We start from the raw sequence: 27,865 nt of genomic DNA on the forward strand, positions 1-27,865 counted from the left end.
CCCTGTTGTAGTTTAAGTCCTTCAAGAATATAAATCAAGGGAGATTTAGGGGAATCAGTCACAAAATATGGCAACATAAGAGAAACTGTCCATATATTTAAAGATCCACGTATCAGTCTTAGGCCATGTCTACACTTACAGGCTAACAGTAGCACAGGTGAACTGGAAGAGCTGCACCGCTGTAAGAGCACTCGTGGATCCCATTATGCCGATGGGAGAGAGCACTCCCATTGGCATCATAAAGCCAGCTCAGCGAGCGTTGGTAGCTCTGTCGGCGGGCAGGCGTCTCACACCGACATAGTGCTGTACACATGAGCGCTTATGCTGGCAAAATTTATGTCACTGCAGGACGTGGGTTTTTCACACCCCGGAGCGACAAAAGGTTTGCTGACATAAGTGCTAGTGTAGACATGGCCTCAGTCTCAGGCGGGAGGGCATTAAGTATGAAAACTATGGCCTGCGGCCAATTTGCAAAGGAACTTAGTCACTGAATTGCCTCTTTAGACATCTTAGTTCAGCATTTAGGTGCCACTGGCATTCACAAAACCACCATGCAGCTGCTGATGAACCCTGAAGGGGCCTAAATCCCCGCAGGTGCCTACGTTTCTGCTGAGGGCCATGCACCAAGCTGCCTAAGTCCTGATCCATCCCACAGCCACCACACTGCTTGGCACCTGAGCTCATGCCTAAACCCTGAAGGGATTTTCAAGCGAGGCATTCCCTTGTCTATCTCACCTGCAAGGTGTGATCCCGGACATATTCCCAGAGCATACCCTCCCCACCCGTATGGCACCACCCTAAGCACCAGAGGCCACCTCACGTTCTCTGGCCTAATGAATATTTCACACACACACACACACACACACACACACACACACACACGCAAAATAGCCAGTCTCCTGGAGGTTCGGGCACTTCCTTGCAGTGTGGGAGATGTGGGTTCACGCCCCTGCTCCAAATCAGGCAGAACAGGGATTTGCGAACAGATCTCCTGCCTCCCCAGGGGGTATTCTAACCACTGGGTTCATGTTTGTAATGAGGAGGGGGGTCTCTCTGTGGAGTTTTTCCAAGAAAGGACTGAGCTGGCTTAGGTGCCTAACTCCAAGAAGAGGATTCTGGTGGAGGTGGGCACTTTCTTTGGCCTGTCAGTCAGGGACCTGAGGGCTAGATCAATGTGATTTGGGTGCTTATGTAGCTTTGAGGATCTGGGCACTTGCTCCTTTCCTCTGCTCCTGGCTAGCTTAGGTAACTTACTGCTCAGCTTCTGGGAATCCCTTTCTTAGGAAAAGTGCCCAGGCTCCTAACTCGGGGATCTGAATACCAAGGGGCAGTAGGGTGCCTAGGAGTTAGACGTTGAAATGCTCTGTCCCCTTTGGGAATCTAGCCACTTTTTCTTAAGGAAGGGCAGTGGGCCAAGAGCCAGCAGTAAGCTGTATGTCCTTGAGCAAGTCAAGCCAGCTCTTCTTTCCTGTCCCACCGTTGGCTGTCTTGTCCATTTAGCCTGCAAGCTCCTTGGGGCAGAGGCCGTCTCTCTCTCTCTCCCTGTGTTTGTACAGTACCTCGCACAAGCAGGCCCTGATTTTGATTGTGGCCTCTGGGCGTTGCCGTAATTCAAATAAATAATATATAAGACACTGTAATCAATTCTGTCTCAACTTCCCAGAATCCAGGAAGGGACTTCAGCTTTTTTTCCATTAAGGAAAACAAGGATAAACAAAACAAGGAAGGAAATTAGTCAAATCGAAAGCCTAAGACTTCTCTTCTGAAGCATGAGAAATAATCGACCAATGTGGGTTTATTTTCCCTAATGCTCTTTAAGATGCAATTTAATTAGTAATTTATCTTGGACTATCTAGGTGCTGAGTATTCTGGAGGTCTAGCACAGGTTTTATGAGGTAGTATAAAAATTGAGTAATTCCCATGGGTGGATTCACTGCTATGAAGAAGACCAGCAAAGGTCTTTGCATATAACTTTAAATCTCACTCAAGCCCTCAGAAGACAGTTCAAGTGATCAGTAGGTCTTGTTTTGTCCCTCTGTGCATGGGTCAATTTTTTCCAAAGTGCGTAAAAAGGACTCAGAGAGGCACAACTGCAGGACTGAGGCCTAGGAAGGAGCATTGCTGGGAGTCTGTTCTAGGTGAATACAGCAATCCAGTTCAGGCTCTTTTCCAGGGAGTCACAGGCTTCCATTGAAGTTAGAGGGAGCTTTTCCACTGCTGATAACAGGAGCAGAGTGAGGCCCATATAAATTAGAAATGGAGAAGAACTTTTAGGTCATCTCAGTCCATCTCCACTGGGGGAGGCGATTCCTGTTTGTTCCTTACAGTATATTTTCTAGTGCTAGTTTACATCTCATTTAAGAGATGGTGCTTCTGCCGTTTCTTTAGTGAGCCATGCTGCAGCCTAATAAATCTCACTGGGCCAAATTCTGCCAACTTTACTCATGTTGAGCAGCACCTGATTCCAGGACTAGTCCCGCTGACTTCAGTAGACTATTTGCAGTGTAAAGCTGGTGGAATCTAGCCTCTGGGCGGCTATCTGCCACTGGCCCTCCACCAGTGTGATGCTAAGGGTGGATTATAGGTTGGATATTGAATTGGAAGAGGGAAGAACATGAAGAAGGAGACGCAAAATAAAAGAATATTAAACCAAACATCACTTGTTATTAAAACTCCTTTTATATTTTGGAAGGAAGCATGGTTTTGTGCTTAAGACATAGAAATGGAACTTGAAAGCTCTGGGTTAAATTCCTGGCTAAACCTCAGACTCCTTCTGTGACCCAGTACAAGTTACTTAGCCTCTCTATGCCTCAGTTTCCCATCTGCAAAATGGGGATGGTAATATTTCCTTTGTCCCACCCTGTGCCTGTTTAGATTGTAGGCTCTTTGGGGCAGGAAGTGTCTTTTACTATATGTATGTGCAGCAAAATGGGGTCTCAATCTCTTCCAGAGCCTATCGATGATAGTGAAATACAAATAAATAATAATAATTTAGCTTGTGGTTGTTTGCTAGAAAGAACAGAAAATGGGTGTCTGGGTACCTTATATCCATAGCACCTTGTATTTATTAGACATAAATTGGCACACAAGAATATGGTACAATGAGTTAGGTAGGGATATTTTTTTCTTAGCAACATAGATGTGCTCACATTTCTATAGACACTCCCACATACACACCAACACTCACACACATTCACCCACATCCTCATTCCCCTTCACAATTACATATACCCTATTCTCTTAATTAGGGTCACTTTTAATTAATATATATAGAGAGAAAACAGTTTGGGGGAGAAAAAAGAAAAGAAACCATACTTGAATTAGAGTATCAATAAAATAAAAAACTCTCAACCAGCTGCTTTGCTGGTTTTATTACCTGTTTTTACTTATTAGAACTCCTGTTTATAAATAAATAGTACCAGTAAAATATTACATCTGAAGAACCCTGCAATAGAAGTTTTATTTATACACATTTTCTGCTTCCCCGCCATCCCACTGTTTGCTGCACTTTTAAAACATGTTTTGTTCAGTGTCTCATTTAACATATGTGAAAGTGTTCTTTTTTCTTTTCTTCCTTTAATAGAGGAAGAAAAATAAAGACTGAAAAGAAAGAGATGATTTTACACATTTACATTTTCACCATTCTTTAAGAATGCAGGCTTTCTAAATTTATTTTGCTGTCTGCGACTCCTTGCTTGGCTCAAGGCCTTGTTTTCTTGTTGCTGTTAAGAGTTCTCCTGAAGACCAACCTGGTTTTCAAATTTTAAGGTATCCCAGGACATAGGGATTAAATAAGAGACAGTCAGTTGAAGAGGAGGAAAGAGAGATGTGAAAGGAAGAAGAAGGAGAGAAATACAGAGCCCAGCTTGGCAAGGAAATTATTTTACTAGACTGCTTCTTTTGGAGACAAATTTCAGGCATGTCGCATTTATATTGGAACATAGCACAATGCAGTGAGTAATTGCAATCATGAAACAACACATGGCAGAGGTAGATACCTATTTTTTCTGATTTGTGGGGGTATCATTTGTTTTTGTTTAAAAAAAAATAACACACACTGAAATCCACCCTTTTTAGGCCTCTTTAAAAAGGGGCAGTGTCTTTTTGAGATAATTGCAAGAATATATATATATATATATTATTATTATTTATTATATAACAATGTCAACATCAAAAAAAAAAAGTAACATCCTAGTTGTTTTCGTCCAAGCACTCTGATTGTGTTAAAGGCAGCAGGAGTTGTGTGTTCACTTGAAAACCAGAAGAACGGAAGGAATGAGGGCACAACTTTTGTGCAGAAATAACACAAAAGTTGTGCGAGTGTGTCTGGGGAAGGGAATGGCGGGGGGGGGGAGTGTGCTGTTTTGTCGATTTTCTTTTGGAACAAAATAATAGAAAAAAGTCACAATGAATTACTATTTAATCTGTGGTTTCAAACAGCTGATCGGATCAGTGTCCATCTCTTGAGTGCTAACTGTGAACATTCAGTTAAAGGAGTCTTGCAAAATATTCTTGTTTGCTTGTTTGTTTTCAATTTTTCATGGCTAGATTTCTTGCATTTCCCTTATTGCCTTGTTAGCTGTTCTCACTCCACTCTGGCACCATGCCCACCCCATGAACAGAGTGGTACTGGTGAGGTGAAAGGGTTCTGGGCACCCCATGGGAATAAAGGAATTCTGCTGGCTGTATGCTGGGAGGAGACTGGATGCCCGTTTGAGGTCCACACTGCCGGATGATGGGCTGGTGAGAGACAGATGTTTGGTGCTGGAACATGCTGTGTGTGTCCCCTATTTGTGGTGATGTGTGATTGGCCACACCAGTGAGACGGGGCATAAGAGGACCAGAGGTGAAATGGGCAGAGAAATGCTGGTAGGGTAATCTGTCCATAGGCTGCATTGCAGTCACTGTGCAACTGCTGTAAGACGGCACAGTAGGCCACGTATTACAGCTAATGTCTTCCAGGCTGGGCACGGGGTCCGTGGTGGGAGCAGAGCTGGCATACATACAAGCTTGGCGCTGGGCAGATTCAGTCCTGTATGAGGTATTCAGTCCTTGCTGCTGGGAGTAACTGGACCTGTAGAAGGGATCCTCATCTGCCGGTGAGGTTTCCATGTAGGGTTTCTTGTACGGATGCTCAGTGGTGGAACATTCCTCATCTGCTGAGAAATAAAATGCTTAGTTATAAATAAGAACACATTGCCCTGTGTTGAGCCTCCCATCCTAGGATCTTAAAGTGTTTTGCAAGGATGGGTCAGTATCATCATTATCCCCATTTTTTCAGAGGAGAAACTGAGGCACAGCAAGGTGACTTGCCCACGGTTACACACAGCTGGGTCAAATTCTGCTCTCAAGATGCACAGCTGTAAAGCTGGAGCTATTCCATGGAGATGATCCAGATTTACATTGGTAAAACCAGGAATAGCATTTGGCCCCAGATCTCCAGACCTCCCAGATCCCTACTTTGTATTCTAGAAAGGAAAACAGACTACAAGAGAACCAGAGAACAGCCAGGACAGAATTTAGCAACATGTAACAAAATTCTTTGCTATGTTAGGTTTTCCACATGAAGTGCTTACAGTTCACCTTAACCTTAGTCTCAGCGAAATCCTTTAGAAATGAGCATGGGAAATGGACAGTAGCAATTTAAAATTTTCATTGTTAGAGTTCGAGTTTATGTGTAGGTATGCGCTGAGAGACAGTATGGTCCAGTGGATAATTTATTAGCCTAGGACTGGGAGACCTGGCTTGTATCACTTGGCTCTGCCCCTGATCCCTTGTGTGACCCTTGGTAAGTCATGAGACATCTGTGCCTCTGTTTCCCTTCCCGCCTTTTCTCTGCCTTCTCTGTTTAGACTGCAAGCCCTTTGATCCAGAGACCTGCTCTCTTGCTATGTGTATATACAGTGCCTAGCACAATGGACTTCTGATCATAGCTGGAGCCTCTGGGTGCTATTGTAATCCAAATAATACATAATGATATACTTCAGCTATAAATATGGAGCTTACCATAAACCCACCCTGGATTATATTACTGTTGCCTGATCGGAAACATCCAATTTCAGGGCTTACACCCCTAAATCAAGTGTGACAAAAGCAAAAGCTGTCTTTGGTTTCTGCAGCATCAGTGGTTGAATTAATTGCAGCAAGAGGAATAAGAGAAACAGCTGAGATGCAAATCTCAGGAGGAATACTAAAGAAATAAATATGTATTAAGTCATAGATTGAAATCCTGGCTCCACTGAAACCAGTGGCAAAATTCCCATTGCTTTCTATCAGAGAGGATTTCACCCGTATTTTTAATAGCAGATGGGACCACTGTGATGATGTAGACTGTGTTCTAGCATGACTACCTGCGTAATGCAGGTTATAGAACCTCACTTAGTAATTGTTGCATCAAGCCCATAATGTCTGTGTGAGCTATAGTTGAGCTATAGCATCTCTTTGGGAAAGACATCCATTCTTGAATTCACAGAATCATAGAATATCAGGGTTGGAAGGGACCTCAGGAGGTCATCTAGTCCAACCCCCTGCTGAAAGCAGGGCCAATCCCCAACTAAATCATCCCAGCCAGGGCTTTGTCAAGCCTGACCTTAAAAACTTCCAAGGAAGGAGATTCCACCACCTCCCTAGGTAACGCATTCCAGTGTTTCACCACCCTCCTAGTGAAAAAGTTTTTCCTCATATCCAACCTAACCCTCCCCCACTGCAACTTGAGACCATTACTCCTTGTTCTGTCATCAGCTACCACTGAGAACAGTCTAGATCCATCCTCTTTGGAACCCCCTTTCAGGTAGTTGAAAGCAGCTATCAAATCCCCCCTCATTCTTCTCTTCCGCAGACTAAACAATCCAAGTTCCCTCAGCCTCTCCTCATAAGTCATGTGTTCCAGTCCCCTAATCATTTTGTTTGAATTAAAGACTTCAAGTGATGGAGAACCCACCATGCTTTAAATAAAGTCTAGAAAATATCTAGAAAAGTGGACTTCTGAAGCTGAGTTTTCAGAGAAGGATGCAAACATGAGGGCTGGTCAAAAACTTTCCATCTAAATAGTTTATTAAAAACCCAGTTTTCTGTCAAAGGTTTGTTTGTGAAAAGTTTCTGTTTTTCACACACAAAAATTGAATTCTCATTGAAAAATGAAACACCTCAGAGTAGAAAAGTTTGCAGTTTTTGGCTCAAAATTGAAAAGATTCTACTTGGAATTGTCCCCACAGTGCCTCACAGGAGTTGTATTTTGTGTTCCTCAGGATCCTATTTTCTTCTATGGCCTGGGTTACACAGCAAGACTACATTTCCCATGATATAGGGTGGCCAGAGACTCCCTTGATCCACTGCAGTGGCCCAGCAGGAAGGGGAGACCGTGGTGCATCATGGGAGTTGTAAGCTGGCCTGATATCCAATTCCATAGAGGAGAAATCAGGGCATGAGGCCTTCAAACTGCAACTCCCAGGAGGAACCACAGCAGCATTTTTTCAAATAAAAATGTTCAGTTTTTGGCCTAAATATTTGGGGGTTGGATTTTTTTTTTGCCAAAAAGTCAAAATTTTCATGGGGATGGGGGGAAGGGAAGGGGCAGAAATGGACATTATCAGACCAGTTGTAGTGAAGAGTGAACATGCAAAGATGCAAGTACCAACCAAAATATGTGTGCACACATATTACCTTCAAAATGTATGTGCAACTATCCTCTCTGCAAGCGTGCGCGCTACTGCAAATACAAGTCTACACATAATGGGCCTGCAAAAATCCCTGTGCACCCTGGGTGCCTGCAAATCCTATCATTTGCATGTGCTGTCAGACTACATCTCCCATGATGCACCTTGGGGTCCCCTCTTGCTGGGCCACCGCAGTGCATCATGGGAGTCCCTGGCCATGCTGCATTGTGGCAGATGTTCTTTTGCTGCAGTTCCCAGCCCACAGAGAAAAATGGGGACTTGTGGAAAACATGCAAATGTAGGATCTTGTTGGTGCAACCACTGAAACACAGTTTTACAGGCCTGCCCATAGCTTACTGCTTTGAAAATTGGGGTGCTTAACTTTGCATACAATTGCCTGTATATCCAAATTCATATACTTGGGGCCAAATTCATTTCTGGAGGATTGCGATCCCATCTTACAACACTGAAATCCACATTTTAAGCAAACATCAGAAATCTGAATCTCTAGTTATAGATACAGATCTAGATAGCTTACACTGACAATCAGTGGATAGTGTCAGGGAATCATGGACATGTTAGCCCTAATTCAGCAAAGCAGATAAATTTAAGTCATTTTGAAGTCAATGAGATTTAAGCACAAGCTTAAAACTAAGCACATGCTTTTGTGCTTTGCTGAATCTGGGCCTTTATCAGGAGGTGGCTTTAGAGTAACATCCTGTCTAACCCTCCTGAATATTTCAGAATTCCGGTCCCAAGAGCCGCTACTGAATAATAAGAACACTAGGGCTGAAAAATGTCTTGTAAAATGAAGCATTGTTCTGCTAACAAATTTTTCAGCATTAAACTGTAACACAGCCCCAGCCATGCTCTGCTGGCACTGGGAAACACCAGCCCTGGGTTTTACTGTTTATTTTCCTTTTAAAAAATAGTTGAACTTTGCATTTTTTCATTGTACTAAGAATTTGCTTGAGTTACAACCCTAGGTTGTTGATTTTTCCATTTAGTCAGGACATTCTTCTCCCTGCCACAGCATAACCAGGCAAACCTCTCCAAGTTATAGACCTTTTCCAGATTTACTGTCAGGTGCAGAGAAAAAATAAACCTGACTTTCATTTTGTAAAATCAGGACGGTATAGGTCAGATCCTCAGCTGATGTAAGCTAGCATAGTGCCTATGAATCCTCTGGAGCTACACTGCTTGACATCAGTTGAGGAACAAAAAGAAAAGGAGTACTTGTGGCACCTTAGAGACTAACCAATTTATTTGAGCATGAGCTTTCGTGAGCTACAGCTCACTTCATCAGATGCATACCGTGGAAACTGTAGCAGACTTTATATATACACAGAGAACTTCAATTTCCCCCAAAGTATGATACCAGCCCCCCAAAAAGAATTCTATAGTTTATCGCAACTGCTCTCAGTCTGCCCTTTGGTCCATCTTCCCAACCCCTCCCATGCTCATCCTCTGAACAAGTTCTTTAGTAAGGAATAAAATGCCAGGTTCGTCTTGAAAATAGATGCCGTTGTGCAGTGCGGAAGCCAGTTCCTCAGCTGGTGTAAACTGGCAAAATTCCATGGGGCCAGATTCTCTGGTCTGCTCTGCTCCCTTTCCAGTCTTCCCAGAGCTCTCCAGCTGGGAGTATACCTGGCATGGAGTCCTGAGCAGGCACAGAGCTGACAGATCAGATTCCTGTGCCTCCCTCCCTACAGCTGGCAAATGGATCCTACGAAGCCATTGCTATCTAACGCAGTTTAGAGCAACCCCAAGACAGCTCTAAACTGTTTGGGGGCCAGGACACAGAATCCAAAGGCCATAATCCTTATCCAGACAGCTCCCCCACTTCCCAGCCTAAAGTGAACATAGCAGATAATCTTGACCATATCTTCAGTGGAAGTGGGCCGAAATACAGCAACTGAGGAACTGGTCTTGTGTGATTTTTCCTTGATGTTAATAACCTGATAGCTTTCTAATGTATTCATTCTTGCAGGGCCCAGTCCTGCAAGGTGACAAGCACCCTGACCTCTGGCTACCATCAATGGGAACTGAGGGTGCTAATCATCTCACAAGATCAGTCTATTACGATAGGCAAACCTCAAAGGACTAAAGGTTCTGCTGAGTGTGGAGAAGCAGCCAAAGTTTGGGCAAAGCTTCTCCAAAGTATATCCAAGCAAAACGGAGACTGCTAAATTAGCTGGAAACTTCGTGAGAACTGGCTTCCTCGCAAGGAATTTGGTGCTCTTTTTATTGAAAGGACTTGAGCATAATTGGACCCAAGATTTTCATATTTACGACTTCCAGCTGGGTCGTAAATACCACAAGAAGAGTTTTTTAAATGGAATTTGCACATTTCTACCACTGGTCCCATCCAGAATCAGGTACAAAAATGTAAACTATATGAGTGGTTTTGTATCTTGTGGGTCAAATCCTCAGGGTTCCTACTTTCAAGTCATTGAGGATCCGGTCCACTAGACTCAAGGCAACAAAGAATTGGGCCCTGTTTTTGTTTTTAGAAAAAGTTTGTCCACATTCATCAGGCTCAAAAAAAAAAATGCAGGTAGGCTCAATTTGAGTTTATGCTGAAGGCTTGAATGCTTTTTGTTATTCTTATTCTACCCAATCTAGTTTACGCTCCCTGGATTTAAATAACAAGCCAAAATTATAAGGCCGACGAGAAGTAGCAAAGAAAAAAATTCCTGTGAGGAAAAGGGAAGGACCATTTTAAAAATGGCCTAAGCAAGGGTGAGTGATGCCTGTATCCTGGGGAATGGGTCCAAAGAAAGGACTCACAAATGGACTTAGAGCCAATTTCTCCGCTCCTGTAAATCCGCGTCGCTCCACTGGTCCAACAATTTCAAGATCTGCAATGCTTCTGTTAAACTTAAAATAGATTCCGAGGAGAGATGGCTGCAGTTTGTATGGAGACTTTGAAGGAGAGAGCCCAAAGCTGGAGCATCCCAGGGTTGTAAAAGATTGTAAACTATGAAACACAAGGGTGACTCTGGCCTTGCAACTTTACTGCCAGGTGGGTTTTGGGTGAACAACCTCTTTTTTTAACTTAACTAGCTTTGGACCATAGGGTTCAATATCCTATGGAGACAGACAAATTCGCAGGGTCAGTTCGAAGCCCCTATTTGCTACAAGGGCAGGGAGTATGCATTTGGTGCCTTTGGTGTTAATAGGATAACCTTAAGTAACCCCTTAAACTGAAAAAACAGCCACTGAATTGGGCCTCCTAAAACTCACAGAAGCTGGCATGGGGTATGGCAAAAAAAAAAAAAAAGGCCTTAAAGGATTTAAGGATTTAAACTTGTGCGGATTCTATTGAAAAACAGGACTGTAGCTAATTTGTCCAGCATGCAGAGAGGACAACAATCCTGCTGCTTCCCAGAGTGAAGGAAGAAAGAGGTAGGATGAATAAGAACGGTGTGACAGTGCAATTCTGAATCGACAGAGGCATGTGCCCTAATGGTGCCTGTTACGAGAAAAAATGGGGATTTCCATATCTGTGAAGACCTCATGAGGTTTGGTGAAGCAGTAAGGAGAGAAAGTCATATTCTTTCCACCATGGATGGCATCATCTCCAACTTCGTGGGTGCAACAATTTGGAGCTAAAAGTAGCAAACCTGTCATCTAAAAACCATTCTCTTTCTGAACTACTTTAAACAGACTCTGTGTGGATAAAGCACAGGAATGCGCTGATGTAACTAAACTCTGTTGATCTCATCTCTAGTGCTGCCATTTTATGAGCATTTCAAGTCTACGGCAGTTTCAGAAGACACAAACAACAAAGGTCTCAGTTACACCAAGATGACTGGAAGCCTGTAGCATATTATTCCAGATGACTTTCAGATGCTGAGATCAAGTATGCCCAACTAGAGAGATTGTTTGTTGAGTGTATGTACACGCAAAGAGGGCCACAAGATATTTGCAGGGTCTTATCTATATGAAACTTATAACAGGCTGCAAGCCACTCATGCTATTAAAAACAGTAAAAACTTAGTCATACCTCCTAAGATGGTACCTACATTTTTTAAGATTTAGGTTTATTCGGAATACTGCCCCAACAAAGCCCCTTGTTGTGGCTGGCACCATATTTAAGAGTGCCATGGATCACTCAGGTTTTCCAGAGGCTTGGTATGATATAGAAGCTCATGTAGGTGCCCTTTTGAACGGTCTGTCAGGCTCACCACTGAAATTTAGAACTACTAGCACTGATAAACAACTATAAAATGTATCCAATTTTATATGGATGACCAGTCAGACCAGTTACTTGGCAGGGCATCCTCACCCAGCATGTGACTCCTATGGAATAAGATGAGAACTCGTCAAAGCTGATGGTCTGATTATCTATGGCACATGTACTCTAGTCCTTCAGTCTTTGCAGGATGTTGTATTAGAAAGGGTACCTAAGGGACTTCACAAAATGCTAGGAGATGGTCCAAATGCTGGTGTAGAGGCCCTGAGTAGGGCAGGTGCTTAACAACAAGGTAGAATCCTGGGGTAACCAGAAAAACACAAGTCAAAGAACCCCTTGTACCTACACCATTATCCAGAAGGGCTTGGAAAAAAATAGCACCTGACCTATGTGACAAAAAGGCACCTACATGCCTGGGAACCACTGGTTATTTTTCTACGTTTGTAGAAATTCTATTTCTGAATAGACGCACAAGTTAATGGGCCATAGAAATATTAAAAGGCATTTTTTTCTCATTTTGGCATTCTGAAAGAACTTGTCTCAATGGGACCCAGCTCTGAAGTCTAAGCTTTTGGGATAAAATATGTCTTCCTAGTACTTCCAGCGCTCATCACCCACGAGAGGAAGGACTCTGAGGTCTCTGAGGAGCATAGATTGTTAAGAGAATTCTACAGCAATAGGATCCCACATTAGCCCAGCTGTTCATCTACAGGGGAACCCCCATATCAGTCACCAGGGTAAGTCCATCTTTGCTCAACAGATAAGAACAATGCTATTAACCACAGAGGCAAATCTTTGTCCTAGCAAGTGGTTGAGAGGCCAGGAGCTGTGAGATGCCTCAGGATTTCTTCTTTAGCCGTTGGCATACAGACCAAAACTTACTCACGCGTAAATCAAGAAACCCAGTCCTGATATAAATGGATAAGGAAAAAAACTGGACATGACTAGCTGTTGCAGTTACACCCTGACAGTCTTCATGGTAGAGGCTGATCAAAGTGTTTAGCACAGAAACATACAGGCAGCAGCTTAAGAACAGAAGAATGTCCCTATTGGGTCAGACCAAGGGTCCATCTAGCCAGTATCCTGTCTTCTGACAGTGGCCAATCAGCTAGTTCTGAACTCAGCTGGATTGCCCTGTGATCCCAGTAACCTTAGTACCCACTGCACAGCCTTGCTGAAAGGTGATATTTCTATTGAGACTAGCTAGCGTACAGGAGTTAACGCCTCTGCACATTTGATGATCCAGGTAAATCAGTTGAAGAAAACCCTCCTCAAGACCAGAAGCTGAGCAGAGCTGGGTTAATAATGAATCTGCGGAGTTTATATTTTTGTGAAGTATTAAAGCTCATTAAAAGTTATTTATAAAGAAGATTAAGTGAGTGGGGAGGGGAAGATGTGAAGTGATGTGCACTGTATTCTTAAAACTGTAGCAGAAAGCCAGGTAGGAGTTGGATCCAGGAAAGTACAGTGAAGTGAAGAGAGAGAACATGTTAGGGGGATACTGTTTTCCTTATTCTAATAAAGTTCCTTGTTTCAGTGTTAGAAGAAAGTGGCCCGTGACAAATGCAGCCTGAGATTCAGGTGAAAGCTTGGGTCAGGTTCTGATTTATCCCAACTGGCTTGCTCATCCTTCGTTACTTTTCTTTTTAATTAATCTCACTTTGCAAAGAGCCACTTGGCAGCTATGTTCGCTCTCTCTGTTTCCTATTAACTTCTTGTTTCTTTTCTTTAAGCCCTGGTGGCTGTTTTCGATTTATTAGATGCATGGGGTGGGGGGGAGCACAGAAAGGAAGGCAGAGATTCAGGCTCCTGAGAGGTACAGTTCTGGGCTCACGGAAGAAGCCGGTGGTATCTGACAGGACACTGCCACTCTTTGATTAAAGCATTTGGCGGCTTTCATAAAAGGCCCTTAACTGCTTGTGCCACTCAAGCCATTGGAGAGATAGCGAGGAGACAGCAGCGGCCCAGACGTGGGCTCCCTTTGCCAGTCCCCTGCACTTTCACAGGGCCATGCCTGCCGAAAGGGGTTGGTGAACTTATTCCTGAGGAGATATCTTCTCTTCTGTGACAATAAGAGGAAGTGAGATAATTGGGGGATTGAGGGAAACCACCCATGGAGCCACCACTTAGCGGGAATCCCAAAACTGGAAGGAAACCTCTGTTGATTCCTTATCACTTTACAATGTGGAGGCTGATGATGAATTGCTTTGTGTGGCCGGGACACACAGCAGTCAAAGATTGCCATGAGTGTTTGTTGTTGTTCAGGCTTTCTTGTTTTAAAAACAGAGCACGGGGGAAGAGGGTCTGGCAAAGGTTAAGCTAGTTGTGCAATGTAGCGGAGCTCAGATGCACCGGAGGCTGGGCTCGAACTAAGGGAGGGAAAGGGTGGCAGCTTTCTCACCACTAAGTGAGCTGAAGGGGCAAAGTCTGGCTATGAAGGGAGATGGTCTCCCGGACAGGGTGCAGACTCATGATCTAGGAGTCTTGGCTTCTGTTCCTGACTCTTCCATTGACTTGCTGCATGTGACTTTGGCTCTGCTTAGATTATAAGATCCTCCAGGCATTCACCACGTCTTACTGCATGTATGTGCAGCAGCTAAAAGGATGCATGATCTCAGCTGGACCTGCTAGGTGTTACCATAATGCTACTAAAAATGACCTATAGCAGCCTTATGCCTGAGGAATCAGTGCTAGGGGGGTCACTATTTTTTCCCCTCTGGCATGGCTCAGTCTTGCAAGTTTTTCCCCACTGACTACATATGCCTTACTCCTGCTGGTGCACAGCTATTCACAAAAGCAGTCCCATTGATGTCAGCGGGATTACTCATTTCTGTAATTGCTCCTCAGTCTGAATACGGGGTTCCCAGTAAAGCTTTGGCAGGACTGGGCTTAGGTCGCACAGCAGTCAGTGGCAAAGAACTCAGGTCTCCTGATTCCCAGTCCAGTTCCCTATTCACTGGACCAAAGACATAAAAGGAGCATAGGCCCCATGCAGGCTGCACCCAAATATAAGACTGTATTCAGCAAACACCACCTGAAACCCAGAATATCTAGGTGTGTGCATGTTTAGATTAACCCGTAGACCTTCTCAGAGGCTATAGAGACGGATAAGTTCTCTTTATCTCAGTCACTGGCTATCTTTCTGGATGTGGATTCGACTTGTAGCTGTGTTTCATCTGAGCGCTCTTTCCTAACCGAGTTGAATCGAGCGGCAAGGCAGCTCGTCAGCCAGTGCAATTCAGCATCGCTCCTGAAGTCAGCGGCACTGCAGTGATTTACAACATCGGGGGATCTGGCCCAATGCATGTAACACAGGCGACGCTGACAATAGCAAGCCTTTGCCCATCCAAAGGACTTAACTTTAAACCATGGCTGGGGAAATCAGGTATTGGTGAGGAATGCCAAATGGGTTTGACATCCATTTTTGCACGGGGAACCAATGAGCGAGATAAGGGGAAGTTGCCAGGGCCTGACCTTTTCTCTTGGTGCAGTGGTAGATCTGGCTGTGCTCCTGGGAGATCGGGTACGGGTTGGCAGGCGGTAGCAGGTCCTGGGAGGTGCTAGACACCCCGTTCTCGCACTGATACTGGGATGCTAGGTTGGAGGAGGCCGAGAGAACCCTGGTCTCACCACTGAAAGGGCTGTGATTAGAGGCCACTTTTTGTCTCACCGTACTCCTAGGAACCACTGGGTACTCTTTACTGAAAAACACAGGTGAAAAAATGCAGCACATTAGTATTGTCCATTTGCTCCAACTTCCAATAGAACCACCTCCCCAAGAATCAACGCCTTATGCGCACTTTATCGATACAACAAGCTACAGGGGGCCAGAGCAACGCTTATTTTTCTTCCCTCTAGGTCTCTTTAAACATGTACCTCTCCCACTGTGACTGCTATTATATATGTATAATAATCACCAGACCTACTTCTGCCATGCTGTTTATGGGGAATCAAGCTGACTTGGATGTAAATTATATATTGTGTGCCTATTGCTGTTTCTGTTCCTTTCCACCAACCTTTGCAGGTTTGTCTGTCCTCAGATTGTGATCTCAGAGCAGAGTGTGTCTAGAAAGCATGCAGCATACAGTGATGCTACCATAAATAAATAATCAATTATAAATAATCTATCTGAGCACGGAGGCCTGCCTCAGACTGGGGGCAAAACAGTGTAGCTGAACCAACACAAACCCCCAGTGCAAACAGGCTGCACCAGTGTAAACTGGGACTTGCTCCCTTGCAGCTAACCTGGTTTGAAGCATCATTGTAGCTACACTGCTAGCTAAAAACCTCACGGTGGACAAGGCCATATAGTCATTTTCATCAATGGTTCGCAAAGCACTTTAGAAATGTGAGTTGGCATGATTATTACCCTCTGGGAAACTGAGCAGCTCCACTGAGTTCAACTACACCCACTGCGTTACTGGTATAACATCCACATCCAGAGACCTCAGCCAAGTTCAGGGCCACATTGTCTGTCTGTGAGGGCACAGGAGGCTTTAATTGCCACATCATGAGAGGCAGTCCCTTACTCAAAGAATTTACAATCAAAATAGATAGGGCAGACACAGAGTGGAAGGGGAAACTGAGGCTCAGAGTGGTGAAGTGAATTACTTAAGTTCACCCTGCAGGTAAGTAGCAGAGCCCAGAATAGAACACAGGTCTTCAGTCTCCCAGTCCTTTCCTGTATCCACCTCTGATGTGTACATAGAGATTACTCGTGTGACTAAGGTCTGCGAGCTGGAGTCTGGGCCTGATCCTGCAAACACATCCGTGGGACTTGGGGCATCAGTGGGACATCTTGTGTGAGGAAAGGGACTTCTGGTTGCAGGATGGAGCCCTATGCAGGATCAGGCCCCTTAGAGAGAACCCATTGCTGTGGCAACTAGAAGCTTATTTACAAAACTTAACAAAGCCAATTATAGAAAACTCCCTGCAGCAGCCAGCGTTCCTCCAAACCACTGCGTCTGCTGCTGCCAGAAACATTAGCAGCCACGCTGTCATGGGGAGGAAAAAGTCAATCGAGAGCTCAACGCCAAACAAACGTGTCTCACGTCGTGCCCTGGAGCCGGCCAAATGTTGGGCTCTGGTCGTCTGCCAAGCAGAGAGTATTGCAAAGGTGGGGTCCCTTCCCCTGAGTAAGCCCATGGGAAGGGATAGTAGGAGCCCAGCTTTGCTGCTGGGAAGGGCTTGAAGGCCAGAGGCCCCTCTCACATGCCTGGGACCCAGGCTGTACAGGATAAGAAAGCGGGAAAGGGAGTGGTATGAATGCACTGGCCCGATGTTGCAGCACCTTTCCCTCCCAGGGAAGCCAATGGCCATTGAGTATTGCTAGGGGCTCAGAGATGCATCTTCCACTCCCGTGGGCATTAACTTGTGCAGGTTCTGCCCCATGGTCTTGTCAGGGGAAGGGTTTTGCCTTCTGGAGAGGGAAGGTCCAGAGGCCATGGCCCTCAAACATCATGGAGCTGAGGGATCCCCAACTCCAGGTTATATCGTCCTCTCGAGCACAGTCAGCAGCCAAGAGTGTTTTCCTCCTGTGTATGCTGCAGCCTCCAGGAATCAGAGTGAGACCAGGGATATAAAGTGTAGTTCAGAACTCTATTTATTAGTTACATGACAAGATGGATCCTCCAGAGTCTAAGCAGCCAGCAGCTGAGTGTGCCTGCATCGTGTGAGAGACCCCTCACAGCGGGAAGCCATCTGGTGATTACACAGATTGCCAGTGTGGAGTGGGCTCGACCCACTGGCAGTGTGGCTCCCAATGCTACATCAGTGTTCTATCCCCTCTCGGCAGGCCGAAGAGGAGTTTACACTTTAACTCTCCCTTGCCTTTCTCCTTGAATCCAGAGGAAAGTATGGTGCATATAGTGCCTGATCCCCAGTCCCTTTTCCCCGTGCCCCAACATACCCTGAGAGCCTCCATTGTGCATGGTCATATGGAGGGAGGGGCTCCCCTAGGCTTGGAGCGGGGGGGACAACGCAACATTTCTTCATTTCCCTCTCTCTGGCTGCTTTAGGGAACACAGGGGTGACTTTCCATTGTGTTTGTCCCCAGCACATTATGAGAAAGTAGGTAAGTCTGTGTAGGAATGGATCATCCCTCTCTATTCACAGGCACAACTCACACTCACACAGAAGTTACATATACACACACACACAATACAGACCACTACCTTCGAGAGGAAGTGATGGAAAATTAGGGCTGGTCAAAAATTTTGTGTCACATCTGTTTTTTGATGGAAAACTGGGGGTTTGACTAAATGAATTTTGTTGCCAAAGTGTCTGCTTTCAGCAGAAAGTGTTGATTTTTGTCTTGTTTTGTTAAGAAAAACCAAATGTCTGAAAATCAGGATGTTGTTATTCAGACTTTCCACCACGGTGCCTGATGGGAGTTGTAATTTGGGTATCTCATGCTCCTATTCTCCTCTATGGGTTGAGCTCCCCACTCAGACTTTATTTCCTGAAGATGCAGAATGGCCATGCCATTTCCATGAGGCACCAGCTCCCTTTACAGAGAGAGGAGACCCAGAGGAAATGTAGTCTGGACAGGGAAGCTGGCCTGTCGAAAGAACTCAAAGTACAACTCCTATGCGACACCTCAGTGGCATTTGTCAGAACAGAAATGTTTCGGTTTTCAGCTCAAATATACATTATTTTGATTTTTTGCCAAAAGCTCAAAATTTCCCATGGGGAAAAAACCCTGTTTTCTGACCAGCTCTATATAAAATGTCCTTCTTCCAACTTGCTCATCTATCTATCCATCTGTCCAGACAGACATCTACAAATTTATATCTTGGTCTTCCCTGCGGTGTCTAAGTTCTCACAAAGAGATTTCTCTGGCACCATCTAAAGCAGCAGTCGTCTTGAAACATTTATTAATGTTTGCAGAGCACACTTGATATGTACTGTGAACATTTATCATCTGAGATTGCCCCCTTGGTCTTTAAAAATGCATTAGACATTTTTCAGTGCCGAAAAGTGACTGCTCCAAAAATAGCCAATTGTAATCATAGGCCAAAGGTTTAATGGAACAAAAGGTTTTACTTATTGCTGGCGCAGAAAGATTGCCAGGCATAGGACTTTTGCTTTTCAAAAATAACTGCATGAAGGGGGACAGGGGAACGTGAAAGGCTGCATGCTACTGGCGAGTGTATTCGGCCTTCTGAGCAGCAAGGGGATACTGTTGTCATACAGCCAGAAAGCCAGGGCTCTACTTTTATATTACAATGTTAATGTAGGACTTTTTTTCACATTAAACATTGTATATAAAAAGGCTGGTTTAGGAAAGAATTTACAAGGAGGGAAGCTATTTAGAGCATTCGAAAGGACGAAAGGTAAATGTTCAGTTACTGTATTTTATTACTGTTTTGCAGTAGAACCAAGGGGCCCCAACTGAGGTCAGGGCCCCATTTTCTAGGCATTGTACATACACATAGGGAGAGGCAGTCCCTGCCCCAAAGAGTTTACAGTCTGAACAAACAAGAGGTAGCTAGAAGACAGTATTATTTTGTTTTATTACCATTTTACTGGGGGGGAACTGAGACCCAGAGAGGTTAAATGACTTGCTCGAGATCACACAGGAAGCTTCTGGCAGACGCAGGAACCTAGCCTGGTTCTGCTGGGTCTCAGGCTACATCTCTACTTAAACTGCTACAGCGCACAGTTGTGCTGCAGAGCTTCAGTGTAGACACTGCCTGTGCTGATGGGAGGGGTTCTTCCCTTGGTGTGGGGAATCCATCTCCCCGAGAAGAACTATTCCATCGACCTAGTGCTGTCTACACCAGGGGTTAGACCGGCTTAACTGTATCGCTTTTTCACACCCCGGAGAGACGTAGCTATGCTGTTTTAACTTTTCAGTGGAAATGAGCCCTGAGTCTACTGCCCTAACCACAACGCCTCCCTGTCTCTCCAGGGGGAGGGATAGCTCAGTGGTTTGAGCATTGGCCTGCTAAACCCAGGGTTGTGCGTTCAATCCTTAAGGGGGCCATTTAGGGATCTGGGGCAAAACTTGGGGATTAGTCCTGCTTTGAGCAGGGGGTTGGACTAGATGACCTCCTGAGGTCTCTTCCAACCCCTGAGATTCTATGAAAGCCAATGGGAGATGCATGGCTAAAACCCTACACAGCTGTTTTAAAATCTGTCCTCTTGATGGGGGGGCGGGGGGAAGGAAAGAGAAAAGAGGGGAGGCAGGGGGAAGAGGTCCTTTTCCATGCACCTGATCAGCAGCAACAGGGAGGTCAAAGGATGGGGGATTCCTGGAGTGACTTCTGCCTGCCAGACAGCGGCACCAAAAGCAGCTGCTGGAGGTGGGGTTCTGGAATGTCTCTGTCCAGCCTGGCTAGCGGTACTAGAAAGCAGCTCCACTATGTGGTGGCTGGGTGCAGAGTGGGGAACTCACCACATGTCATATGTGCCCTGTCAAATCAACTCATAGATTCATAGATACTAAGGTCAGAAGGGACCATTATGATCATCTAGTCTGACCACCTGCACAACGCAGGCCACAGAATCTCACCCACCCACTCCTGCGAAAAACTTCTCACCTATGTCTGAGCTATTGAAGTCCTCAAATCATGGTTTAAAGACTTCAAGGAGCAGAGAATCCTCCAGCAAGTGACCCATGCCCCATGCTACAGAGGAAGGCGAAAAACCTCCAGGGCCTCTTCCAAACTGCCCTGGAGGAAAATTCCTTCCTGACCCCAAATATGGCGTTCAGCTAAACCCCGAGCATATGGGCAAGATTCACCAGCCAGATACCCAGGAAAGCATTTTCTATAGTAACTCAGATCCCACCCCATTTAACATCCCATCACAAGCCATTGGGCCTATTTACCATGAATATTTAAAGATCAATTAATTACCAAAATCATGTTATCCCATCATACCATCTCCTCCATAAACTGATCGAGTTTAATCTTAAAGCCAGATAGGTCTTTTGCTCCCACTGCTTCATCTTTTAAATACCAAATCCTTACCACAAACTGCTCAGCAACAACCCACAGGACTTACAGAGAGTCAGAGAAATCACCAGCTGTTCATCTCATGAAGAAGAGAAATTTGGGGGACATAGAGAGGGGGAAATAAATGATCTGGGATTAATCATTTGCCCATTTCTAGTAAAATCTATTGCATGCTCAGAGGAACCAATCGACATCACTGTGCCCATCGACATCACTAGGAATTTTATCTGGCTAGCTTTAAGCAATATGTTTTGAGCAACAGACTCAACTCCAGCTTCATAGCCTGTTCAGCAAAGGCTGTATGGGCAATGAAAGGGTTAATGTGGGCCTGAGGGGCCAATTATGCTACCTGGCTGCACCTGGAGGGAGGGCGCAGCTTAATTAAAGATGAAGTCCCGCTGGGGAAGAAGCTGGGTGGTGACTATAAAGAAGGGAAGTCTGGCTGAGAAGGGTGCTATAGGAAAGAATGTTCTAGTCATGCTTTAGGACTAGAAAGTGGGAAAATGAGGGGCTGGGAGTGTCAAGGAGGAAGCCCAGGGGGACAGTTAGCCCTGAGATCCTCTCCTAAGCAGATACATTGGACAGGAGAGACATGGAGCAGCCTCTGGCCTGGAGCAAGCTCTGGTGCTGAGGGTCCTGGATAAAAGGACTGGACTAGACTTCCTAGGAGGTGTTCAGCTGAGTAAGGGAAATGTGAGAAGTCAAACCTGAGGAGGGCAGAAGTTGGGTTAAATTTGCACTTTTGGTTTGGGATTTGGTTGGGGGAATCCAGCAGGGAGTCCTGACCCTGACCGAAGGACTAACTGAGAAAAGCTGTGGGAAAGGCCAGTTGCCAGGCTATGGTAGAAAGAAGGCCTGGAAAGCAGCAGCACAGAGTCTGACTGAGCAGATGTTGGTTGCTGGTAAGGTCCTGGACTGGAAACCAGTGTCATGAGAGGGCCTGGGCTCTCCTATTCACCCCTGGAGAAGGTGGTGTCAGGCCCAGAGCTGAAGACCTTTCCTAAGGACATTGGATTGTCTGTGGACATTGTTACCCCAGAAAGGGTGGAACTAAAATGTGACCAGGCTGGAGGGCTGAGCCGAGAGACAACCAGAGCAACCTATCAGCCGAGTGCTCTAGAGCGGAAAGGTTTCAGAGTAGCAGCCGTGTTAGTCTGTATTTGCAAAAAGAAAAGGAGTACTAGTGGCACCTTGGAGACTAACCCATTTATTTGAGCATCTGATGAAGTGAGCTGTAGCTCACGAAAACTTATGCTCAAATAAATTGGTTAGTCTCTAAGGTGCCACTAGTCCTCCTTTTCTTTTTTCTAGAGCTGAAAGAGGCACTTCCCCAGCCGTAGCCACAAGCAGGTGCATCAGTGGTAAGTCCACTCTTCTCACCACGCTTTTTAAGTTCAAAGTGCTGGTGACGTTCACAAGCCCATATTGGCTTCATTGATTATCAATAAACTTGGCAGAATTTGACTTTTTATCAGTGAGAGATTATATTGATGGTTTTTAAGCATTCTTCTCTTTTTATCTATGAAAACTTTCATAGTTGCAGGAAATTATGGGGTGGGAAGCGGGTCTGATGACGATTATTTCATGACCGTAGACCCAGATTCGAAAATGTCAAGCTTTATGAATGCTGCTGCCTAAGTATCGGCAGCTCTAGTTCTGTGAATGCTGGTGCTGGCTGGTTTGGCCGAGCTGTAAATACGTGCTTCGTGCACCATCACTACAACATGTTTTGTACGCATTCAGATGGGACTCTGAGTTCTCAGGCAACATGTTTCTTTCTTTGCCTATCTGCGAATTTCAGTTATCAGTGGAAATTTTGTCTGGAGGGTAAAATTATCAGCAAAGTAGATAATTGGCCTTGGAAGGATTTAGAATTTTAACAAGGAAGGCACTTAAAAAGAAGGGGTAAATAGAGAACTGAGCAAACCAGGCAGGGAGGGCAAAAGGACTCAGTCAGAGACTATAATCGCCTTCTTTGAGAGTCAGAAAAATGGTTCTGTAAAAATCACATCTCTTTGCTCTACATCCCTGCTCTGAGTGTCTCTGAATTGTATCTGCTTATTTTACTAGCAAACCACTTATGCCCTCAGTGCAAAGCCAACGCAGCTATAGGGGACTAGGCTGCATTCCAATGTGCCTCCGGCCTCATCGGAGAATTGTCAGCTAGGTTGTGTTTGCAAAGGGCCAGGTTTTCCTGCATGTGTGTGTGTTGCACACACCTGGCTAGCACTATGCATGACAGATCCAATGTGCACAGGCAAACTGATTTCAGGATGTGCATGCACGTACAAATCAGTGGATGAAATTCATGGCTGTACAGAAGACCAGTCTAAGGTGTAGGCATCACCCAAACCTGCAAAATAGGGGTTAAGTGAGATTTAAATGGTGTGTATATACTCCTTCCACTGACTCTCTACCCAGCTTATGCACCTCCACTGAAGACGGCATGGATACACACACACACACACAGTTGGACGCTGCCATATCTGAAAGTCTGGCTTAGAGGCCACAAACCTCTTCCATGTTCCAGTGGAGCAGGGAAGAGGCAAAGACTGTGTTTATGCTTCCATTTATCCTAAGCCATCTGGAGGGCCAAACTAGCCTCTGGTGCAAGTTAGAGCAGCCATAGGACTGCTCTAGCTTACTCCAGCTGGAATGGTCCCTAAAGAATGTTCCACTCACTGGAAATTAACAGAGCGCATCAAGCTCTTGTCCCCGCTCCAGCTCCCTTTCCCCAGCCAAACCAGATACAGCCACTATGCTAAGTCCAAGATTCCCCAATGCTGGAAGAATCCTGTTACAGCTTTACAGTAGCTTTAAGGTCATTTTGCATTGCGGGGAGGAAGCCCAGAAGTTTTGCTGTTGAAAGTTTAGATGGCACAAGGAGCACAACTTGATTTTCAGCTCTCCGGCAGACTTTGCAGCACTGAAAGTCAAACAGCTTCACTTGATTTTTGCAAATGGAAATTGAATTCTCATGAAACCTCACCATGTGAGTGTCATGCCACTTTGCTGACTGCAGTGAGGTTCATGCCACACTCATATGAAGGAAAGCAACTGGCATGTCATTAAGTAAAACTTAGTTTTACAAGGTGCCCCAAGGCAGGCAACAAATATCAAGACTATCCAGAGTTATCCTAATTTGTTAAACAAAACTTTGGAAGGGAGATTAAAACCTCATGCTTCAGGGCTTAAACCAATCTCTAATAGAGTTCCGGACAAGACCTATGTGGGGGCAGATTATTCCAGATCTACTGTGAGATTTACACTTTCCTCCAAAACATCTGGTACTGGCCAACATCAGAGACAGAATACTGGGCTAGATGGACCTTGGGTCTGATCCAGTCTGACAAGTCATGTTACTAAGGTAAATAAGATGAGTGCAATAGCTAACTGCAAACCCAACAGTTAATATCCACTGACTTATCACTCACATGCAGCCTTGGACAATCGGGAATGGTTTTATTGAAAGGGAAGGTTGGCCAGGACACTGAGGTTATCCTTTATCTTTTTGATGAATCATGGGATCTTTAACTCTCACCTGGTCATCTAACTTAAGCCGAGAGGGCTTATGTTTACCAGCTCCTCAGTATGATGCCCCCTCTACGGCTGCAGAATCAAAACTGGGGATGGATCTAAGTGCAGATGTGCATATTTGGCACAAAAGTGTTTGATTTTAGGCCAATTTGTTGTTTATTGCTCAGAACAGGGGTCAGGAGAGGAATGGATGTTAGACACAACTGATGCAGAAAGGAAGAGGAAATTCATTGACCTACCAGCCCCCAACAAGAAAGCCTGGAGTGTAAATTTGCATCATTTTAATATTTGCATTGTGTGTGTGTAGTTATCTGTGTAACTAAAAACAGGTGTCTTAGAAGCGTTCTTGGGAGAATCTCCTGGGATCCTGAATTTAACTAATCTACATTCTGAGAGAAGTCCGAGGAAAAACTGACACATTGCCTTCCCTCGCCAAATGACTCCCTGATCTCTTAGAAAATCCCCCCTCCCTGAGCCAGCAGGCCAGCGCCATGGAAAGCAGCAGAGTGGGTGGGTTACGTAATGGAATGAGCCAAAAGTCAGACTTGGTAGGGCTGCACTATTCCATCCCCACAGCTGCCCTCTCCACATCGCTATCCAATATCCCATCTCCACCCCACCCCCAGCTTGAGAGGTGATTTAACAAGACCAGTTTGGATTGGTGCAGGTAGTAGTTTAGCACCTAACACTTCCACACACAACACCTGATACCAGAAGTGCAGCCTGATGGAGGAGGGTTCTGGGGGGGGGAGCCTAGCCACTCTTTACCAGAAGCTTGGAGTGGGTGACTGAGGATGGATCACTTGATTGCCTGTTCTGTTCATTCCCTCTGAAGCAACTGGCATTGGCCAGAGTCAGAAGACTGGACTCTGGGCTAGATGAACCATTGCTCTGGTTCATAAGAGCAGCCATACTGCATCAGAATTGAGACTACAGGAGACCTAGAGCTATAGTAAGGTGAGGGATCAATAGAATAGCAAAAAGCTGGGATGTACGGGGCATGCCCCCTACTCAAATGGTTACACTTATGCCTGATGCAAACTCTTTAGAGCTAATGTTCTCAGGTTAAATATCTAGTCTTAACTGTTGCTGAATGTGAGTATGGGGAGGGGCAGGGGAATAGGAAGGTACCCTGGAATTTTGATGTCCGTATTTATTAGTGTTTAATTGTGAGGATCTTCTAGAGATATTGTCTTGTTGGATGGCTGCCCTGTAACTGAGCACCAGAGCAATGAAGGAAGCAGAAGCAATATTATGCCTCCCTAATAGAGATTTGACTGACACTTAGTCCGGTATCTGCAGAGCCTGTTGGAGTGGTACTCATGGGCCAATTCCTTAGTCTTAATCTGGACCTGATCCAAATCCCATTGATTTCAATGAACTATATGCATCAGGCCCTGGGTTTGCACTCAGTCCTTCTGCAGGCAACCTTCTATTGGAGTCTATTGTCAAAATAGGGACTGAGCAACATCTCCCCACCAGGGGTGATAGCCCCCACACTAGGGGTTAGCATTTTCTCTTAGGAAGTGTCTAAGGTGACACATGGAGCTGCTGAGATTTCATTGAGCCAGAGCATGGGGAAATGAAAATGCATATAGAGTTGCAATGGTAAAATGATAGCAGTAACTTGCAATGGAACAAACCCCAGTTGCATCCGGTATTATGGATCTAGCAAACAGATTTGGTGTTAGCATGTCCTCCTGCGTGGACACACCTTGGTGAGTCCTCAGATTCACCCAAAAATTCCACCAGCACCAACACAAACACACACTGACATGCATGTCTCAGCTGTGGAATCCTGGCACTAACTCTTGATCCATGTTGATCATCCTACTGCACAAACCAAGGGGCATCTCCCCATTTAGTTCTGTAAACTGTTCTCAAAAGGTAAAATCTAGACACTGCCATGATAGCAGATGTTGGACCAGATTCTGCTTTTGGTAACACCAACATATATCAGAACAATGCCTTTGAAGCCAATGCAGTTACTCTGGATTTATGCTACTGAAAGCAAAAAATGACCCTTTATCTCCATTAGAGAGAGACCCCTATATAACACCAAGCCTCTTCTGTTGTTGTATACCCCATTCTAGAACTTTGTCACACATTATAAAGGCCAGTGATAGCCATTTAAGTCATTCAGAGCATTGCTTTCATATAATTTTTCATAAACAAGAGCTTCCCAAATGTGAAACTCAAAACTACTGAATTAGTTTGAATGGTAATTAGGACTTTGATTTTTCAGAAGTGCTGAACACCTGTGACATCAGTTGAAGTTAACAGGAGCTGCAGGTGCTCAGCAAGAGATTCAGTTTCTTTTAAGATGCCTCTCATTTTGAGTGTTCGGGGCTGAAGCACAGTAAAAGTCACCAACTCTTTTCCCACCCTCTATTCTATTAGCTGCAGGTACACAAATCTGAACTCTCTAGGCAATGCCCCATCCCTCCAAAATCACTCCATAGATATGGTTTATTAATACATTGGCTCCTGCGTGGAGAAGTTTAAGGGCAAAATTCTACTCTGGAATACACAGTGCAGATCCCTGCTTTAATTTCATCCTCTGTGGATCAATGCAGAACATTCTGCATGTGATCTCCAGGCTTAATTCTCATGGGCACTATTAGAGAGTTGTAGACCAAGATCTAGGGTGAAATATGCCCCAACAATCCCCCACTATCTGAGGTATGAATGTGAGAAATAATTTGCCTAAAATTTCCAAGCATTAAAATGACAAACTTTCATCTGAATTGGTTTTGAATTTCAACATGAACACAACAGGCAAACAAGGAGATGGATAGAAATACACATTCTTTTTCTTTCTATGAAAGTAATAGATCTCAGTTTGTTTGATCTCACAAACTAAATCTCACAAGGTATGTATTCCTAAAGTATATAGCAACTGACATGAGCATGAATAGTCCTGTTGCTAATGGAGGGGAAGATAAACCTCTATTGGAGGCCTGCATTAACTAGAATTTGGATCTCACTGCAGACCTAGTCTATTCTTTGCCTATGAATTACCTGATGTTGAAAGGTATTGCCTTGATCACCCAGTTGACTGAAGTCTTTTACTTGGACAGGCCTATATGCTCACTTCAGCTGTGTATGTGGAGGAGACCAAACCCATGGCGATGCCATGCAGAGAGGAAGGCAGCTAGGGGGATGTTCTCTCAAACTCATATATGTTCTATATAACTGACCGTTCCCCTCTCTGCTAAAACATCCATGTGGCTGAAAGGCTGGTTAGAAAAAGTGCATGCCCAGGCAATTGGGAGTGGAGTTGGGGGGACAAGTCCCATGGTATGGGCATATTCCTTTCCCCAAATGGTGAATTTGCACCAAAATAACCTTGGCTATTAATGCTGCTCAGAGGAACATGATTCTGCTGTAGACTTTACAATCACCACTGTAGATGGGGGCTCAGCAAAACACAGGCAGCTGTGGAGCAGGAAGTAGTGGTAAATGAAGCTAGGCTTAGCTTGTACCATGGTGTAGGTGGGGGAGCTGTTTGGGGA

At 44.9% G+C, this 27,865-nt stretch overlaps 1 protein-coding gene across 10 annotated transcripts in view; it reads right to left on the bottom strand.

Annotated features, from left to right (window-relative positions):
• Nucleotides 1-3,866: 3,866 nt before the first annotated feature.
• The window catches only part of TBX5 (T-box transcription factor 5), an 83,452-nt gene continuing 59,453 nt past the window's right edge, over nucleotides 3,867-27,865 (bottom strand). For 9 of the 10 annotated variants that reach the window (XM_048821699.2, XM_075120201.1, XM_048821698.2 and 6 more), the window contains 2 exons: nucleotides 15,328-15,554; nucleotides 3,867-5,156 (listed from right to left, as the gene is read on the bottom strand). In XM_048821699.2, coding sequence (XP_048677656.1) covers nucleotides 4,576-5,156; nucleotides 15,328-15,554 — 808 coding nt within the window. In that variant the 3' untranslated portion in view covers nucleotides 3,867-4,575. The remainder of the gene's footprint in view (nucleotides 5,157-15,327; nucleotides 15,555-27,865) is intronic. The other variant, XM_075120204.1, reaches the window with a different exon arrangement.

Source organism: Caretta caretta, chromosome 15, assembly GCF_965140235.1.
Source record: "Caretta caretta isolate rCarCar2 chromosome 15, rCarCar1.hap1, whole genome shotgun sequence".
Lineage (NCBI taxonomy): Eukaryota > Metazoa > Chordata > Testudines > Cheloniidae > Caretta > Caretta caretta.